The sequence below is a fragment of the Sus scrofa genome, chromosome 2 (genome assembly GCF_054392235.1).
Source record: "Sus scrofa isolate SSC_HxYL_T2T_F1_AM1 chromosome 2, Sscrofa_HxYL_maternal_Yorkshire_Landrace_v2.0, whole genome shotgun sequence".
NCBI classification, from domain to species: domain Eukaryota; kingdom Metazoa; phylum Chordata; class Mammalia; order Artiodactyla; family Suidae; genus Sus; species Sus scrofa.
In genome coordinates, this window is record NC_139384.1 from 144422445 (window position 1) to 144442337 (window position 19893).

Here is a 19893-nt window from a genome sequence, read left to right on the forward strand (position 1 = left end):
TCTAAGGTAAGTCAGTCAATGTCAGTGTCTTACAAGGAGATAACAGTCTTTATTTACTGCTAAACCAATGTTTTAATAAAAACGCAAACTAAACTTTATTTAAAAATCACACGTACAACAAAAAAGACAAAAGACAAAAAAAAAAAAAAAAAGAAATAAAAGGAGTTCCCGTCGTGGCGCAGTGGTTAACGAATCTGACTAGGAACCATGAGGTTGCGGGTTTGGTCCCTGCCCTTGCTCAGTGGGTTAAACGATCCGGCGTTGCCGTGAGCTGTGGTGTAGGTTGCAGGCGCGGCTCGGATCCCGAGTTGCTGTGGCTCTGGTGTAGGCCGGTGGCTACAGCTCCGATTCAACCCCTAGCCTGGGTACCTCCATATGCCGCGGGAGCGGCCCAAGAAATAGCAACAACAACAACAACAACAAAAGACAAAAAGACAAAAAAAAAAAACTAATGATAAATTATTTTGGCTGATTAATGGTTACATAAATCCTTACAACAAATTCTTGACCATTCACAATAGGAGAAAAGAGGAAATATCCAAAAGAGCAATACCAATAACTGAAAATACAACTGTAGTCAGTACCAACTCAGCTTATTCTGTCTCAGGAGCTAACTGATTATAAATCATTAAAGTGACTTTCAGAAACACAGGGGGTTAAAAAAAAAGAAAAACAAGAAAGAAACAACAATCTAAAGGCTTCAATAACAAAGAATTATTATGCATTTTATTTGTAAAAACAGTCAACAGTATTTTTAGACTGCTAGTCAAGAAGCACAGAATCCATTTAACCTGATGATGTAGAGTGTTAAGACTAAAGACATGGCTTTAAAAATGGCATCAAAACTGAGATGTCTCATACTATCTATCAAGTAGACTGTATCTTGATTCTTAAATTTAATAATTTTACAACTATATTAATTTAGCTGCAATTAGAAGTCTTAAGTCTAAAAATCTCTTCTCAACATTACTGGGAAAAACTCAACAAAAATAGCATTTTTTATGTCACCAAATTATATATAATTTGAAGCCCCAAAATCTTAGGAATTGCTAAGAGATCAAATTCTCTAAGAACACCAAACCTGATCATCTTTCCAACCATTCTTCTTTCACTTAATAATTCTGGTGGTGATAATTAACAATTATAATACCCAGGCACTGTCCTAAGATCTGTTATGTATATTAACTCATTTATTTCTCCAAACTGGTATATGAAATAGGTTCTATTATTGTCCTTATTTTACAAATGAAAAAACTGAGACACAAGGGAATTAAGTAATTTGCCCTAAAAGTAGTAAAGACATGAACTCAAACAGTCTGCCTCTAAAGTGTCACCTATTACAGAATTCTATCAAGAAGGCTGAACAGTGTCTTATACTCTTAAGACACTGTAGTAGGTACAATTATCCTCATTTTGCACTCAAGAAGATTAAAAATTGTCCAAAGTCATAAAACTAGTAAGGGATAAAATCAAAATACTAGCCTGGTTTGCATTATTCTACAAACTAATTTCTTAACTATTAAAATACACTGCCTCCCTATAACTAATACCAATGAATCAAAAAATAATGAGATATATGAGTTCAAATCTACATAAACTAAAGATCAAATAACCGTACAATAATGCCATGAGGTAAACTAAAGATTATACCCCCAGAAATGCAAAATATCACTTGATTCCTGTCAAGTATTTCCAACAGTACCAAAAAGCAAAGACATTTATAAGATATATCACCTACTAAGAGAAAATACAAACCCACATAAAACAATTCAATATGAGAAATAAACAGTTGTAATGTTAACTTTTCCTATCACATACACTTAGCAACAAAGGTAAACGTACCTGCAAGGAGGCAAGACCATGGAGTCTTTCATAAGCACAGATCCAGAAAGCAGGATATACCAACATCTGGCAATAGTTTCTGAACTGTTGAAATGAATAGATGAGTAAATAAATACACACATTCACAAGTATATGGACTCAATACAAAATATGAAAAATATTCTAATACTATCATCTATCATTAAATTAACGATCCCTGGAAACTTTGTTGCCTAAGGTTTCACAGACCACTTTCACATCTTACACAATCACTAAAGTAAGATATAGGCTTCAGAAATACATCTTATTAATTTACAATCTTATTTATAATCTTACTAAATTATCATTAAATTTACAATCCTCATTTTCTGTGTACTGGAACACCACGTTTGATAAAGATTAATTTAAGTATTGTACAACATATGCATATGAAAAATTCAATTTCTAATAATACTTATATACTGTTTAGAATTCACAAGTTTATCGATGATCTATGTTCACGTTCAACTATAATTTGAATCTTGATGATTATTTTTCTTAAATTTTATTCTGACAGAAATAAAATGTCTAAACCATCTTTCATTTTACGTCTTTGAAAGATAAGACAATCAGATGACTTAAGTTCATCATTTTCAGTTCAGTTAAATCGCCAATGGAAAACCAGAATCTTGCCAAATGTTAGTTTATAATTTAATCTTTTATGTCACCCCTTGCCCCTCTCAAATATTTTTATTTACTGTTATCAAAAACTTCAATTAATTCCAATATGTAGACAATTCTAAATTAAGAAAACAAATGTTTCCTCTATACTGGAGAACTATAAATCTTTCTGGCTATCTACTTGACATGTCAGCTTGTGTAAATCTCAACATGTTCAAAATCTACCTATCATTACTTTCAAACTTGACTTTTCCTACTATCCTTTGTTCACAATGAACAGTAGCATCCTCTGTCCAGAAATCCAAGTCTCCAAATCATTCCACAGCACCCAGGATAAAACTTCTGAAGGAAAAATTATCAACTTTCAGGTACATACTTTAAAGTTCTTTTTATCCACCCCTTCAATCTTCACTGAAGGAAGATATAGATGGCAGCAAATTTCCTACTTAAGGGTCTTTGTTTGGAAATTCCAACTTTCTAACTCTTTTAAAATACAAGTTTTGTAAAATCAAGAAGGAATAAAACCAGTAAAAGAAAATTTTGCACAAATTAAGACAGAACAAAGTTATGGTTGGATGCTACCACAAGCCTCCAATTTTTATCTCACTTGGCTGAAGTAAAGTTGTCAGTAAATCTACTATACAAGCAGGAAAAATCCGAAGTTCACTCCTACCAACAAGAGAGCCATACCAGCTCATGAATCAGAAACTGTTCAGACCTTGTAGAGAATTCCACACTCAGACCAGTTTGGCAATGCATCTAACTAGTAAACACAAGGAAAGTCAAAGTTTTTAACTTGGGTCCATGCTCTTTTCTCTTTGCAAAAAAAAATTAACCTAAGAATAATCTAGTCTAGAGAGAAGTGGTAAACTAATCTTGTCAGATCTTACTCCTTCAAAGGCTTCACAAGCTTCTAAAATAACGACCAAAACCTCTTAAGGTGACTTCTACCAGGCTCTCCAGAATTTATTATACTTGATTCACAATGTTCTGTGAATTTCCGTTGTACAGCAAAGTTACCCAGTTTTATATATATATACATTCTTTTTCTCATATTATCTTTCATCATATTCCATCACAAGTGATTAGACATAGCTGTTATTTGTTGGCTTGTTAATGACAGCAATTCTGACTGGTGTGAGGTGGCACCTCATTGTAGTTTTGACTTGCATTTCTCTAATAATTAATGATGTTGAGTATTTTCTGATGTGTCTGTTGGCCATCCCTATGTCTACCTTGGAGAAATATCTATCCACGTCCTCTGCACATTTTTCAATTGGGTTGTTTGTATATTTTGGAGATTAAGCCCAGTTAGTTCTATGTTTGCAACTATTTTCTACTATTTCATAGGTTATCTTTGGGGATTTTTTTTTTTACGGTTTCCTCCACTGTGCAAGAGCTTGGAAGTTTGATTAAGTCACATTGGTTTATTTTTGTTTTCATTTCTATTGCCTTGGGACACTGACTTATGAAAACATTTGTAGACTTGATGTCAGAATGTTTTGCCTATGTTCTCTTCTAGGAGTTTTATGGTTCTTATATTTAAGTCTTTAAGCCATTTTGAGTTTATTTTTGTACATGGTGTGAGGATGTGTTCTAGATTCACTGAATTACATGCAGCTGTCCAGTTTTCCCAACATTTGCTGAAGAACATTTGTATAACTCTTAATACTGATTTTATAAAATATAAATTTTACTTTAAAGTTGACTTACAATATTGTGTTGATTTCAGATGTACAGCAAAGTGATTGTTATATACATATATCCATTCTTTTTCAAAAAAAAATTTTTTTTTAAAGGGCTGCACTTGCGGCAATATGGAGATTCCCAGGCTAGGGATTGAATCAGAGCTGTAGCTGCCAGCCTACACCACAGCCAAAGCAGCGCCAGATCTGAGCTGCATCTGTGACCCACACCACAGCTCACAGCAATGCCAGATCTTTAACCCACTGCAAGGCCAGGGATCAAATGCTGCACCACGATGGGAACTTCCTAGCCAAGTTTTTCTCTAAGAGTTATTTATAGCATCCAGGCTTACACTGAGGTCTTTAATGGATTTTAACTATGTGTACGGTGTTAGAAAATGTTCTAATTTCATTCTTATGCATGTTGCTGTACAGTTTTCCCAGCACCACTTATTGAAGAGATCGTCTTTTCTCCATTGTATATTCTTGAATCCTCTGCTATAGACTAATTGACCATAGGGATCTGGGTTTCTTTCTGGGCTTTGCTACCCTGTTCCACTGATCTGTATTTCCATTTTTTGTGTATCATACTGTGGTGATTACTATAGCTTTGTAGTACAGCCTGAAGTCAGAGAGCCCAGTTACTCTACTCTAGCTCCATCTTTCTCTCTCAAGATTGCTTCCACAACTCAAAGTAATTTGTGTTTCCAAATTTAAACAATTTTTTGTACTAGTTCTGCGAAAAATGCCATTGGTAATTTGATAGGTACTGCACTGAATCTGCAGATTGCCCTGGTTAGTAGTCATTTCGACAGTACTGATTCCTCCAATCCAAGAACACAGTATATCTGTTTGTGTAATCTTCAATTTTTTTCATCGGCGTCTTAGTTTTCAGATTAAGGGTCTTTTGCCTCCTTAGGTAGCTTTATCCCTAAGTATTTAATTCTTTTCAATGGAATGGTAAAAAATGGGATTGTTCTCTTAATTCCTTTTTCTGATCTTCATTGTTAGTATACAGAAATGCAGCAGATTTTGTATCCTGCAACCTTACCAAACTCATTCATGAAATCTAACAGTTTCCTGATAGAATCTTCTTCATTTTCTCTTATTTTAAATTTTATTTTTATGAAAGTATAGGTGATTTAGCATTGTGTCAATTTCTGCTGCACAGCATACTGAGCCAGTCATAACATATACACATTCTTTTTCTATTATATTCCATCATGTTCTATCACAAGAGATAGGATATAGTGTCCTGTGCTATACAGTAGGACCTTACTGCTTATCTACTGCAAATGTAAGTTTGCATTTACTAACCCCAAACTCACAGTCCATCCCAATCCCTTCTCCTCGATAACCATAGCCTGTTCTCCATGTCTGTGAGTCTGTTTCTGTTCTGTAGATAGGTTCATTTGTGCCACATTTTAGATTTCACAAGTAAGTGATATCATATGTTATGTGTCCTTCTCTTTTTGACCTACTTCGCTTAGTATGAGAATCTCTAGTTGCACCCATGTGGCTGCAAATGTCAACATTTTGTTCTTTCTAAGGACCACATCGGTCTTAATCTATTCACCTGTCAATGGAAATTGAAGTTGTTTCCATGAACATAGTGGTGCATGTATCTTTTTGAATTACAGTTTTGTCCAGATATATGCCCAGGAGTGGGACTGCGGGATAATATGGTAGTTGTATATTTAGTTTTTTAAGGAACCTCCATTTTGCTTTCCATAGTGGATGTAACAATTTACATTCCCACCAACAGTGAAAGAGGGTTCTCTTTTTTTCCACACTGTCACCAGCATTTGTTTTTGGTAGACTTGTTAATGATTGCCATTCTGACCAGTGTGAGGTGGTATCTGTAGTTCTGATTTGCATTTCTCCAATAATTAGTGATGTTGGGCATTTTTTTCATGTGCCTATTAGTAATAATCTGATGTCAGGTAGCCTGAGTCCTCTGGTTCCCTTTTTCTTTTTCAATACTGCTTTGGCTATTCGGGGTCTTTTGAGTTTCCATATAAATTTTAAAATATTTTGTTCTAGTTCTGTGAAAAATGGTATTGGTAATTTGATAGGGATTGCACTGAATCTGTAAACTGCCATGGGTGGTACAGTCATTTTGACAATATTGATTCTTCCAATCCAAGAACATGGGATATCTTTCCACCTGTTTGTGTCATCTTAGATTTCTTTCATCAGTTTCTTATAGTTTTCAGAGTAAAGGTCTTTGTCTCTTCAGGTATTGCTACTCCAGCTTTACTCTGATTTCCATCTGCATATAATACCTTCCTCTATCCCCTTACTTTCAATCTGTATGTGTCCTTAGGTCTGAAATGGGTATTTTATAAACAACATACATAAGAGTCTTGGTTTTGTATCCATTCAGCCAAACTGTGTCTTTTGGTTGGAGCATTTAATCCACTGACATTTGATGTAATTGTGGATAAATATGTACTTACTGCCATTTTCTTAATTGCTTTAGGTCTTTTTTCCCCCTTCCACTATTGTTTTATTCTCTTGTGATTTGCTATCTTTAGTGCTATATTTAGTTTGCTTCTTTTTCTATGTGTCTGTCCACTGTAATGTTTTGTTCTGTGGTTCCCATTAAATTTTGATATAACCATGTACATATGTACAGAATTGTTTTGGTTCCTGGTTTCTTAATTTGTTTTTTTTTTGTTTGTTTTTTTTTTGCTTTTTAGGGCCACACCCACAGCATACGGAAGTTCCCAAGAAAGGGGTCCAATCGGAGCTACAGCTGCTGGTCTAAGCCACAGCCACATCAGATCTGAGACACTTCTGTGACCTACACCACAGCTCACAACACCACCAGATCCTTAACCCACTAAGTGAGGCCAGGGATTGAACCCGCAACCTCACGGTTCCTAGTTGGATTCATTTCCACTGTGCCATGATGGGAACTCCCAAAAGCATTTTCAATGTTCTGCATTTGTCCACTCCACTTCGCATGCTTACCAAGTTTTGATATATATATCAATGGGTGATTTCCTATTTTTATATTATCTCTGCCTTTACCAGTGAGCTTTCTCATTTGTAATTTTTTTTTTTTTTCACTTTTGGCTGGCCTGTGGCATATGGCATTCCCAGGCCAGGGATCCAATCCAAGCCATAGCTGCGACCAAAGCCAACAGCTGTGGCAACGCTAGATCCTTAAACCACTGTGCAGGGCCAGGAATCAAACCTATGTCCTACTGATCCCAAGATGCTGCCAATCCTACTGTGCCACAATAGGAACTCCCTCATTTGTACTTTTCTTGTTTATAATTGTGGTCTTTTCTTTTGTGTCTAGATAAGTTCACTTTGTATTTGTAGAGCTGGTTTGGAGATGCTGAATTTTCTTAGCTTTTGTTTGAAATGCTCTTGATCGCTCTCTGTCAAATATAAATGAGTTTTGTTGGATAGAGTATTCTTGGTTCTAGGTTTCTCCCCATCATCACCTTAAATATATCTCGCCACTCCCTTCTAGCTTGCAGTTTCTGCTGAAAAATCAGGTGTTATCCTTATGAGGGTTCCCTTGTACATTATTTGTTGCTTTTCCCTTGTGGTTTTTAGTATTTTCTTCTTTGCACTGAATTTTTGTCAGTTTGATTAGTATGTGTCTGTGTTTCTCCTTGGGTATGGGATTCTCTGTGCTTTCTCAACCTGAGTGTTTCTTTTCCCATATTAGGGAAGTATTCAGTTATAATCTCTCCATATATTTTCTCTCTTCTCCTCCTGGAACCCATATGATGTGAATGTACAGTTAAGATTGTCACAGAGGTTGCTTAGACTCTCCTCAGTTCTTTTCATTCTTTTTTCTTTATTCTTTTGTTTGCCAGGGATTTCCACCACTGTGTTTTCCACTTCACTTATTCATTCTTCTGTTATTCTGCTATTGATTCCTTCCAGTGCATTTTTCATTGCAAACATTGTGCTGTTCATCTTAGTTTGCTTGTTCTGAAATCTTCTACCTCTTCAACAATTTTTGTAATTTCTTAATCTCTGTCTGCATTCTTTTTCAGATATCCTGGATCACCTTTCTGAATTTATCACTCTGAATTCTTTTTCAGGTAAATTGTCTATCTCCTGTTCATTTAGTTATTTTTGCGTGTTTTTTTCTTGTTCCTTTGTCAGAAAGCTATTTTTTTTTTTTTGTCATTTCATATTGTCTAACTTTCTATGTTTAAGATCCTCTTGACAGCACATACGTAGGTGCAGCAGTTGCTGCCCAGTTCTAGAGTTCTCAGGGATAGTAGTGGTTCATGTGTATCCAGAGCCATGTCGATAGGAGCAGCAGTATCATGCTACCTCTCCTGGAGCCAGGTAGGATAGGGTCCATGAGGGAGGTGGCAGCGATTCACAGTTCACAGGACTGCTCTTGGGTGGGGGGCAGCAAGGGCTCCTGTAACCCCTCTCACTACCAGGAAGCTCTCAGGACTGTATCCTGTAGCTGGCAATGTCAGAAGCTGCTCCTACAGTCCCTCCCTTTGCTGTGGGTGCTCTCAGGACTGCTCTCTGTAGCCATGGAAGGAGGCACCATTGGCACTATTCCCAAGCTCAATCTGCCCACCCACTGGGCTACTTGGGGCTCTCATGGCCAGCCAGGTTATATGCACTGATTGTTCTGTTCCTGCTGCTGGTCATGGGAATTGAGCCACTTCTTCAGTCCCCTGCTGGGCTGCTGGTTTGAATGCTCTCTGCAGTAGTGAAGCTTGCGATGTTCCCACAGTCACTCAGCCTGCCCACTGAGCTGCTCCCCGCTCCTGTGGCTGGCCGAGGAATGTGTACTGCTTGCGCTGTTCCTGTGGTCACTCCACCAGCTCCACCTTCTCTGTATCTCTAAGGGCAGGGGCTTCTCCCAGGTGGCTCCTGGAGCTGAAACTGGCAGTGTCCTGCAGCTGGACAGCATGCAAAGGGAACAAGGCTGCAGTGGTAAGATCCTGCCCCTGCCCTCTAGCACCCCCAAACAATAGCACCTGGTCTCCAAGCCTCTCCAGGTTTCCTCACTTTACACCCTCAAATGTGACTGCCCTGGACTCTAGTTCTTCTATGCTGTTTCCGCATGGCCAACCCGAGTTTTTCCCCCATGTGGCCAGCCCCAGATCTCTGAGTCTGCTCTCCAAAGCCAGAGTTTCAGTTCTGGCTCTGATCATACCAGCATACAGTTGGGAAGTGCAGGGGAGTTGTACTGACAGTTCATGGAAGACTGTTTCCGTTTTAACTGCTTCAATCAGATTGCTGCGTTCTCTATAGTTTCTTGTCTGTCCTGGCTGATCACGTCACTGGGTGCAAGGTGAGGGGGTACTTACAAGGTTTCAAGGGCTTTTCCTCCTTCCAGCTTGTTCCAAGTGCAGGTCCCACCCTGCTTCCTTTCTCATTTTTTCCCTTTTCTTCTTTCTTTTGTCCTACCCAGTTTTGTGAAGATTTTCTTGCTCTATAAGGATCCTGAGGTCTTTGGCCAGCATTCAACAGATTTTCTGTATAAATCATTCCCTGTGTACAGGAAGTCTCAATATATTTGTGGGAGTAGCTGAGCCTAACAGCCTACTACTCCTCCATCTTCTCTGGATCTCTCTTTTTCTTCTCTGATTGCCATGGCTAGAATTCCCAAAACTAGGTTGAATAAATGTCGTGAGAGTGGAATCCTTATCTTGCTCCTGATCTTAGAGGAAATGCCTTCGTGTTTTCCCCATTGGCTGTTGGCTGTGGGTTCGTCGTAAGTGGTCTTTATACTGTTGAGGTAGGCTTCCTGTATTCCCACTATCTGGAGAGTTGGGGTTTTTTGTTTTTGTTTGGTTGTTTGTTTTTTTAAATCAAAAATGAGTAATGAGTACACCTCTTAGAGTACTGACAATAAAAACAAAAATAAATGGGACCGAATCAAACTTCAAAGTTTGATTTGAAGTTTGACAGCAAAGGAAACCCTAAACAAAACAAAAAGACAACCCACAGAATGGCAGAACATATTTGCAAGTGAAGCAACTGACAAGGGATTCATCTCCAAAATTTATAAACGTCTTCTGCAGCTCCATACCAAAAAAAAAAAAAAAAGAAAAAAACAAACAGCCCCATCAAAAAATGGGCAGGAGATCTAAACAGACAGTTCTCCAAAGACATACAAACGGCCGAGAAACACATGAAAAGATGTTCAACACATCAAAACCACTCTGAGGTACCACCTTACACCAGCCAGAATGGCCATCATCTAAAAGCCTACAAACAATAAGTGCTGGAGAGGGTGTGGAGAAAAAGGAACCCTAGTACACCGTTGGTGGGGTTGTAAATTGGTGCAACCACTGTGGAAAGCAGTATGGAGAGTCCTCAGAAAACTAAACATAGAACTACCATTTGATCCGACAATCCCACTCCTGGGCATCTATCCAGAGAAAACCACGACTCGCAAAGACACAGGTACTCCGATGTTCACTGCAGCACTATTTACAATAGCCAAGACAGGGAAACAACCTAAATGTCCATCGACAGAGGAGTGGATCCAGAAGATATGGTACATATACACAATGGAATGTTACTCAGCCATTAAAAAGAATGAAATACCGGCATTCTTAGCAACATGAATAGACCTAGAAATTATCATGCTAAGTGAAGTCAGCCATACAATGAGACACCAACATCAAATGCTTTCACTGACATGTGGAATCTGAAAAAAGGACAGACGGAACTTCTTTACAGAACAGATGCTGACTCACAGACACTGAAAAACTTATGGTCTCTGGGGGAGACAGTTTGGGGGGTGGGGGGATGTGCTTGGGATGGAAATCCTGTGAAATCAGATTGTTATGATCATTATACAACTACAGATGTGACAAATTCATTTGAGCAATAAAAACAAGATAAAGTTAAAAAAATTAAAATAAAGAGAAAAAGATGCAAAACCTTAAAAAAAAAAAAAAAAAATTGAGATGCTAGTCGTGGGTTCCCATCATGGCTCAGCAGTTAACGAACCTGACTAGGATCCATGAGGACGTGGGCTCAATCCCTGGCCTTGTTCAGTGGGTTGGGATCCAGCGTTGCTGTGAGCTGTGATGTAGGTCAAAGGCACAGCTTGGATCCTGCGTTGTGTGGCTCTGACATAGGCCAGCAGCTACAGCTCCAATTTGACCCCTAGTCTGGGAACGTCCATATGACACGAGTGTATCCCTAAAAAAAAAAAAAAAAAGATGCTGGTTTCAACTTCAAATGCATTTCCAATATCCTGCATCTGTACCGTCCTCTTCTCAGGACTGCTGGTTTTGATATCAAATTTGTATGTGGATGATTTCCCACCTTTACTGTACGTTTTTGCCTTTACCAGTGAGCTTCCCCATTTGTATTTTTTTTTTGTTTCTAGTTGTGTGCTAAAAAGCTCCTTTAGCATTTTCTGTAAAGCTGGTTTGGTGCTGTTGAACTCTACTAGCTTCTGCTTGTCTGTAAAACGTTTGATTTCTCCACCAAGTCTGAACAAGAGCCTTGCTGAGTAGAGTACTGTTGGCTGTAGATTTTTCCCTTTCATCAATTTAAAAATATCATGTCACTCCCTTCTGACCTGCAGAGTTTCTGCTGAAAAATCAGCTGATTAACTTATGGGTAATCCCTGGTATGTTATTTGCTGCTTTTCCCTTGCTGTTTTAATGTTTTTCTCTTTGTCTTTAATTTGGGTCAATTTGATTAATATGTCTCAGTTCCCCCTTGGGATTAAGCTCTATAGGACTCTGTGCTTCCTGGACTTGAGTGAACATTTCCTTTCACATGTTAGAGAAATTTCTGGTTATTATCTCTTCACAGGACCTTTCTCTCTCTTCACCTTCTGGGACCCATATAATGTGAATATTCTTGGGTTTAATGTCTGAGAGGTCGCTAGACTACCTTCATTTAATTATTTTTTTTTTTATTCTGTTCCATGGTGGTGATTTCCACCAATGTGTCTTTCTGCTTATTTGTTCCTCTGTCTCACATGTGTTGCTACTGATTCCTTCTGGCACATTTTTCATTTCAGTTATTGTATTGTTCATCTGTTTTTTAAATCTTCTAGCTCTTTTTGAAACATTTATTGTATCTTCTCAATCTTTGCCTCCATTCTTTTTCTGTTATCTTGTATCAGTTTTACTATCACCACTCTGTATTCTTTTTCACATACACTGCCTATCACCAATTCACTTAGTTGTTCTGAGGTTTTTATTTTGTTCCTTTGTCTGGGACATACTTCTCTGTAGTGTCATTTTCTCTTTCTGTGTATGAGGTCACTAAGCACATTCAGCAGGGTGGAGGATTGTAGTCCCTCTTGCCTCTAAGTGTGTGTCCCTGGTGGCTGTGGTTGGTCCAGGGCTTGTGTTGACTTCCTAGAAGAGGGACTGATGCCTGCTCACTGATGGGTGGGGCGTGTCTTATCCTTCTGGTGGGTAGAGGGTGTGTTTAGAGGTGGCTGTGGGCTCAGGACAACTTTAGGCAGCCTTTCTGCTGTTGGTTCTTTGGCATGAGGCTTCCTACCACTGGAGCCTGGAGGCTGCTGGGTGACGGCAGGTCTTGGAGCCAAAATGGTAACCTCAGGGAGAGATCAAGCCAATCAATATTCCCTTCCCCCAGAGTAAACCACAGTCAACTCCTGCCTCTCCAAGAGACACACCAAGTCCTATAGGTAGGTCTAGCCCAGGATGCTATGGAGTCACTGCTTTGCCCTGGGTCCTAATGCATGTGACATCTTAAGTGCCCTTCAAGACTGAGTCTCTCTTTCCTCTAGTCCTGTGGTACTTTTGCACTCAACCACCATCAACCTTCAAAGCCAAAGGCTCTGGAGGTTCCTCCACCTAATGTCAGAATCCTGGGTTGGGGAGCCTGACATGGGGCTCGGAATACTTAATCCTATGAGAGAACTTCTATGATAAAATTATTTCCCCGTTTGCAGATCACCTACCCTGCAGGTACAAGATTTGATTATATCGAAAAAGCAGCCCTCCTACCCTCTTGTGCTTTCTTTGTCTTTGGGTGTAGAATATCTCTCTTGGTAGATTCCAGACTTTTTTGTCAATGGTTATTCAGCAATCTGTAGTGATTTTGGCATTTTTATGAAAGGAGGTGAGCTCAAGTCCTTCTACACAATCTTATCTCCTACTCTTAATAACAATCTTTAAAATTCTTATTAACTAAGTGGTACTCTACATACTACAAATCAGCCCATTTTAAGTGCACAATTCAATGATTTTCATGAAATTTAAAAGAACTATGCAAACTACCACAAAGAAATCTCTTCTGCCTTGTTTAACAGTCAATCCCTGCTCCAAGTAAACAATAAATTGCTCAATCTCTATAGGTTTGTCTTGGATAGGTCATATAAACAGAACCATATGATATGTGATGTGTCTTTCTTGTTCCTTCCACTTAGTATACTTAATATAATGTATTTTATTTAGTTGAATCCATGTTGTATTGTGTTATCAGTACCTTTTTCCTTGTACTGCCAAAAAGTATTCCACTGTACCGATAAAGGGCATTTTATCTATCCATTCACTGGATATTTTAACCATTCCTGGTTTTAAGCTGGTAGGAATAGTATGCTACTAAGAACATTTGTATATAGTCTCTGTACGCACATGTTTTCATGTCTTTCGGGTAAACATGTAAAAGTGGAATTACTGGGTCATACAATAAAATTTAAAGGAACTGTCAAATTGTTTCCTAAAGTGGCTACGTATGTTGTTTAACATCTTCAGCACAAATACATGAGAATTCCAGATGTCACCATATCCTAACACCTGTTACTGTCTACCTTTTTGACTGTAGCTTTCTCAATTTATTTTTTAATTAAAGCAACATCGGTTGATAACATTATAGCTTTCATGTGTACATTTCTACTTCTGTATACTCTATAGCATACTCCCCATTAAAAATTTAGTTTCCATCCATCGCCATACAGTTGATCCTTTCTACCTATTTCTCACTCCTACAAGAGCTGTCCTAATGAGTATAAAGTGATACCTCAGTAATTTTGCTGTATTGTGTAAGATAAAGATCTAAATTAAACTTTTTGCACGTAAATGCTCTAATTAACCCAGCAACACTTGTTGACAAAACTATGCTTTCTCCATTGAAAGGCTTTAAACCTTCCTCAAAGATAAACTGTCCACTGGTGGTTCCTTTTTAATACTCAGTTGTGTTATACCCACATGGTGGCCCTATCTTAGTTACATAGCTACAAGGCCATTTTTAAAAACCCAGAAACTGTTTATAAACATAGAGGTTTATTTCCGAGTTTTCAATTCTGTTCCACTGATCTATATTTTTCCTTGACAGAACTTAAATGTGCATAGCAATTTTAATTAACTTTCTTTCCACTACAAAATACACTCACAAGGACAAATCCTATGTCTTCCCACCATTCTATGCCAGGCTAAGCATAACATATAGCAAAGATTTAATAATAAGTGAATGAATCAACAAATGAACAAAGCCATTAAAATCCCTATGAATCCAGTTAATACTATAGAAATAGTGATAAATGCAATGTCCAATAAAACAATGAAATTAACACCATTCTTCTATACCGGTTCTATCTATATAATAAAAGAAGTCACTGCTGCCAAAATTTCTGGAATAAAAGCAGAGAAGACAATCTTCATAATCTTGAGGGAGGGAAAGGTTTTGCTTTTTCAAACACGACATGAGAAGCACTAATCACAAGGGAAAAAAACTGAGCAAGTTAGGAATTTCTCTTCTTCAAAAACATGCCGTTAACAGAGCAAAAAGCAAGCTACACAGTGGAAGAAATTTGCAAATCATGTATCCAACAAAAGACATGCATAGAGAATTCATAAAAAAAATTCTACAAATCAAAAGAACTAAGACAAACAGTTTAATTTTAAAATGGTCAAAAACTTGAATCATGATCTCATAAAAGAGCAATCCAAATTGCTTATAAAAACATTAAAATCATAAGAAAAAACAAAATGAAATCATAATTAGATAAAATGAAATACATATTTTAGATTCTAATGTTAGAATCTCCTAAATTTGAGCACATGCATTTCCAATACTTTTACTCCTAAGAATATTCCCAAGAGGACTGCACAAATTAGACATGAATAAAATATTCACAGAAACTTACTATTAAACAACCAAATATCTATTAATGGTGTAAAGGATAAACAAGTTGTTATTTTCACATAATTGTATACTGTAAAGCAGTGAAAAAGAATGAATGCAAAAAACATAAAAAAACTCAGACATATGTGTGTGTGGGGGGGGAAGGATGACCGAAAATCTTTTATCTATGTAAAATGCCAAAAGAAACAAAATTAATCCATGGTGACAGACATCAAAACTAAATTACCTTTTCAAGAGAGCCGACTAGAGCCTTCTGAAAAGCAGATATGTTTCCAATATTCACTGTATAGCCATTACACAGGTGCAAACATTTACTAAACTTCATTGCACTACAAACCTTCTGTAAGCTCAAAGCAGATTTCACAGTTTATGAATATCTTTCACTCTCCTCTACAGAAACTGTTCCAGAATCAAATGCTACAAAGGCCAAACTTTAAACAATTTAAGCTAATCATGGAAATACTTACCAAAAAAGAACTTGATTGCCACTGTATCTCTCATAGCGTGCTCTTGCAGACATTAATCTATTATTTTTAAAAGTAAAAAACAGTAAAAATTATTCTACCTTAAATTCTTCCAAAAATTGCTATAATTAATGTAACAGTAAATGATCAGATCTACCGCTAAATTTTCACTAGAGGAGTTCCTGTCATGGCTCAGTGGTTAGCGAATCCGACTAGGAACCATGAGGTTGCGGGTTCGGTCCCTGCCCTTGCTCAGTGGGTTAACGACCCGGCGTTGCCGTGAGCTGTGGTGTAAGTCACAGACATGGCTTGGATCCTGCGTTGCTGTGGCTCTGGCAGAGGCCGGCAGCTACAGCTCCGATTTGACCCCTAGCCTGGGAACCTCCATATGCCATGGGAGCGGCCCAAGAAATAGCAAAAAGACAAATAAACAAATTTTCACTAGAGTTTAAAAATACATACATTAAAGGCAATAAATATTTTCTTTCCTTTTTTTTTTTCCTTTTTGCCTTTTCCAGGGCTACTCCCATGGCACATGGACATTCCCAGGCTAGGGGTGTAATTGGAGCTGTAGCCACCAGCCTACACCAGAGCCACATCAATGCCAGATCCAAGCCGCATCTGCAACCTACACCACAGCTCACGGCAACGCTGGATCCTTAATCCGCTGAGCAAGGCCAGGGATCAAACCCGCAACCTCATGGTCCCTAGTCAGATTCATTAACCACTGCGCCATGACAGGAACTCCAATAAATATTTTCAAAAACAGTAACAGCTAACATTTTCAAAAATAATAATAGCTAATTTTAAAGGCCAATAAATGTAATACTCCTACGTACATTATATAACCTATGAGCTAAAAGTAAATAATGCTCTTTTTATTTTTTAATTTTTTTTTTTAATGGTCACACCTGCAACATATCGATTCCTGGGCCAGCAAAAGAATCTGAGCCACAGCTGCAACCTACACCACTGCTGCAACAAGGGCAGATCCTTAATCCACTGTGCCGAGCCATGGATCAAACCCATGCAACCAGAGACAAGGCCAGATCCTTAAGCTGCTATGCCTAAGATGGAACTCCAATAATGTTCTTTTTTACTGTGAAAAAATATAATCTGTCTGATTTTCTACTGAATGGTAAAGAACAGTTACTGATGGCAAAGGCATACACATGTGCACACATGCACGCAGGCACAATCTGCTGAATATAAATGTGCTTGCATTTAAAAATATTTTTATCATGGGAGCTCCCTTTGTGGCTCAGCAGAAATGAACCCAACTAGTATCCGTGAAAATGTGGGTTCGATTCCTGGCCTAGCTCAGTGAGTTAAGGATCCAGCTTTGCTATGAGATGTGGTCAAAGACAAGGCTTGGATCCCATGTTGCTGTGGCATAGGCCAGCAGCTGCAGTTCCAATTCAACCCCTTGACTGAGAACTTCCATATGCTGCAGCTGAGCCCCTAAAAGAAAAAAAAACAAAAATACTTTTATTAACACTCTATAGTTTTCAGTATTTTTTCTTTCTTCTTGGCATATACTTCTTTTACATATATTAACATCTGAATTATGTTACACAGAAAACAGAAAATAATAAAGCCAAAACAATCTGTTCCATAGCCAGAAACTTAAAGGACAGCCAGAAAAAGTGATGGTTAAGCTGGTCATGGAAGAAAAACACATTTTAATTAAAACATTATGCAAAGTTTTAACAGTTAGTGCTTTATAGCACTCCAAAGTGTTTTTACAAATATAACACAATGAGTAAGGTAGCAGGAAACAAAATTCACTTAACAGAATAGAAAAATGAGGTTCAGAAAGTTTATGATGGATACTGTCCATGGAAGCCTATACCAGAAGAGTCCTGCTTCTTCCACGTTATATGAAACTACATCACACCATACCCATCTTAAGCTTCTGGCATAATAAATATTAATATAAATTTAATATAAAAATTAATAATTTTTTTTTTTTTTTTTTGCTTTTTAGGACTTCATGAACTGTGGCATAATGGAATTACTGATGCTAGGGATCAAATCAGAGCTGCAGCTGCTGGCCTATGCCACAGCCACAGCAAAGCCAGATCCGAGCCACCTACAGCACAGCTCATGGCAATGCTGGATCCTTAATCCACTCAGTGGGACCAGGGACTGAACCCGCATACTTATGGATACTACTCAGGTTCATTTCTGCTGAGCCACAATGGGAACTCCCAGAAAAGTTGTTTTCATTGGCTGGCACACAGTGAGCACTTTGCTTCGGTTTAAATATTCTCATTGAATCCTCCAAAGGCTGTATCAAAAGTAATCTTATTATCTGTATTTTATGGAAGATAAAATCACAACTTGGATGTAAGACTTGCTCAAGGTTCCACTGCTAAGAAAGCCTGGGATGAGGAAGGCCAATTTCTCTGCTTATCCTACAAAAAGCCCCTAAATGATCTGGTCCCTGCAACTGTCTGTCTAAGCTCATTTGAATAACTCCTCCGCATTCTCTTAAACACAGCATCACACTTACCTAAGCTGATGTTCCCTGAGATTTGATAATATTTCCATTCCATGAAGATAGGAATAAATAATATTTAAGTCCTGTAGGATAGAAAATATTTCCAATTAATTTTCAAATATACTTTAAAAAATATGACATCCAATAACTCTGATTTTAAGCAAACAAGGATTTATGTCACAAATGTTAACTATAAAGATCACAAAATCTATGAATTAGAACATATCTGAAATTCCTGAGAAGCAGGAATTTCTCCTCAGCACTGCTGACAATCTCTACTCAAACAATTCCAGGAATCAAAAACTCATTACTTCACGTGAAAATCTATTTCATTTCTAAACAGATGCTATCTTTCTTCTTCAGTGACTTCCAAAGTATTTGAAAACAGTTTCGTATCTTTTAAGTCTTCCTTTTATCTCCAGCTAACAGTCTTAATATTTGCAGGTTCCAGACCTTTAAGCATCCTAGCTGACCTCAGTTCAATATTCCTCCTAAAACATAACTTTTTAAAAAATCTGTTTTAAATTCTCAACATTTTAGCAAACCAAACCAACAACACATAAAAAAGATCATACACCATGACCAAGAGGGAGCCATCCCACGTTTACAAGGATGGTTCAACATACGCAAATCAATCAACATAATACACTACACTAACAAAGTCAAAAACCAAATGATCATCTCAACAGACGCAGAAAAAAATTGTAAAATTATTACTCTATGCAGATGCATGATACTATATATAGAAAACTCTAATAAGGACTCCACACAAAAACTACTGGATCTCATCAACAAATTCAGCAAAGCAGCCGGATACAAGATTAACATTCAAAAATCAGTTGCATTTCTGATTAGGAACAATTAAGTATCAGAAAAGGAATGTAAAAAAAAAAAAAAAAAAAAAAAAAAAAAAACAAACTTTAATATCTCACAAAAATAAACAAAACCCCCAGGAATAAACCTGAACAAGGAGGTGAAAGACTTATACAATGAGAACTATAAAACATTAATCAAGGAAATTAAAAACAATTCAAAGAAATGGGAAAATATTCCATGCTCCTGAACTGGAGCATGTTCTAATATGTTCTAATTCATATTTTTGAATATTTTTAAAATATTACTACTAAATACTACCCAAAACATACTACCATAATACCCATAACAATCTACATATTTGATGCCATCCCTATCAAATTACCCATGATGTTTTTCACAGAATTAAAAATAATCTAAATATTTATATCCAACCATAAAACAGCCAGAATTACCAAAGCAATCCTGAAAGAAAAAAACCATAGCAGGAAGCATAACTCTCTCAGACTTCAGACAATATTACAAAGCTACAGAAATCACGAAAGTGTGGTATTGGTTCAAAAACAGTCATACAGATCAATGGAATAGAAGAGAGACCCCAGGAAAAAACCCAGACACCTATGGTCAATTAATCTTCAACAAAGGAGGCAAGAATATAAAGTGGGAAAAAGACAGTCTCTTCAGCAAGTGGTGCTGGCAAAACTGGACAGCTGCATGTAAATCAATGAAACTAGAACACATCCTCAGACCATGCACAAAAATAAACTCAAAATTGCCTAGACTTCAATATAAAACAAGACACTGGAGTTCCCGTCATGGTTCAGTGGTTAATGAATCCAACTAGGAACCATGA

At 37.5% G+C, this 19893-nt stretch overlaps 1 protein-coding gene across 18 annotated transcripts in view; it reads right to left on the minus strand.

The window, feature by feature from the left end:
* The window catches only part of RAPGEF6 (Rap guanine nucleotide exchange factor 6), a 244827-nt gene that overhangs the window by 197692 nt on the left and 27242 nt on the right, over positions 1-19893 (minus strand). For 14 of the 18 annotated variants that reach the window (XR_014838754.1, XR_014838756.1, XR_014838755.1 and 11 more), the window contains exons 2-4: positions 18240-18310; positions 15728-15784; positions 1843-1926 (exon numbers count right to left, since the gene is read on the minus strand). Coding sequence is in view for 14 of the 18 variants with exons in the window: in XM_021085411.2 (XP_020941070.2) it covers positions 1843-1926; positions 15728-15784; positions 18240-18310 (212 nt within the window). In the remaining 4 variants the exon portion in view is untranslated. Of the gene's footprint in view, positions 1-1842; positions 1927-11129; positions 11325-15727; positions 15785-18239; positions 18311-19893 lie in introns of those variants that run through there. The other 4 variants (XM_085014488.1, XM_085014498.1, XM_085014487.1 and 1 more) reach the window with 3 other exon arrangements.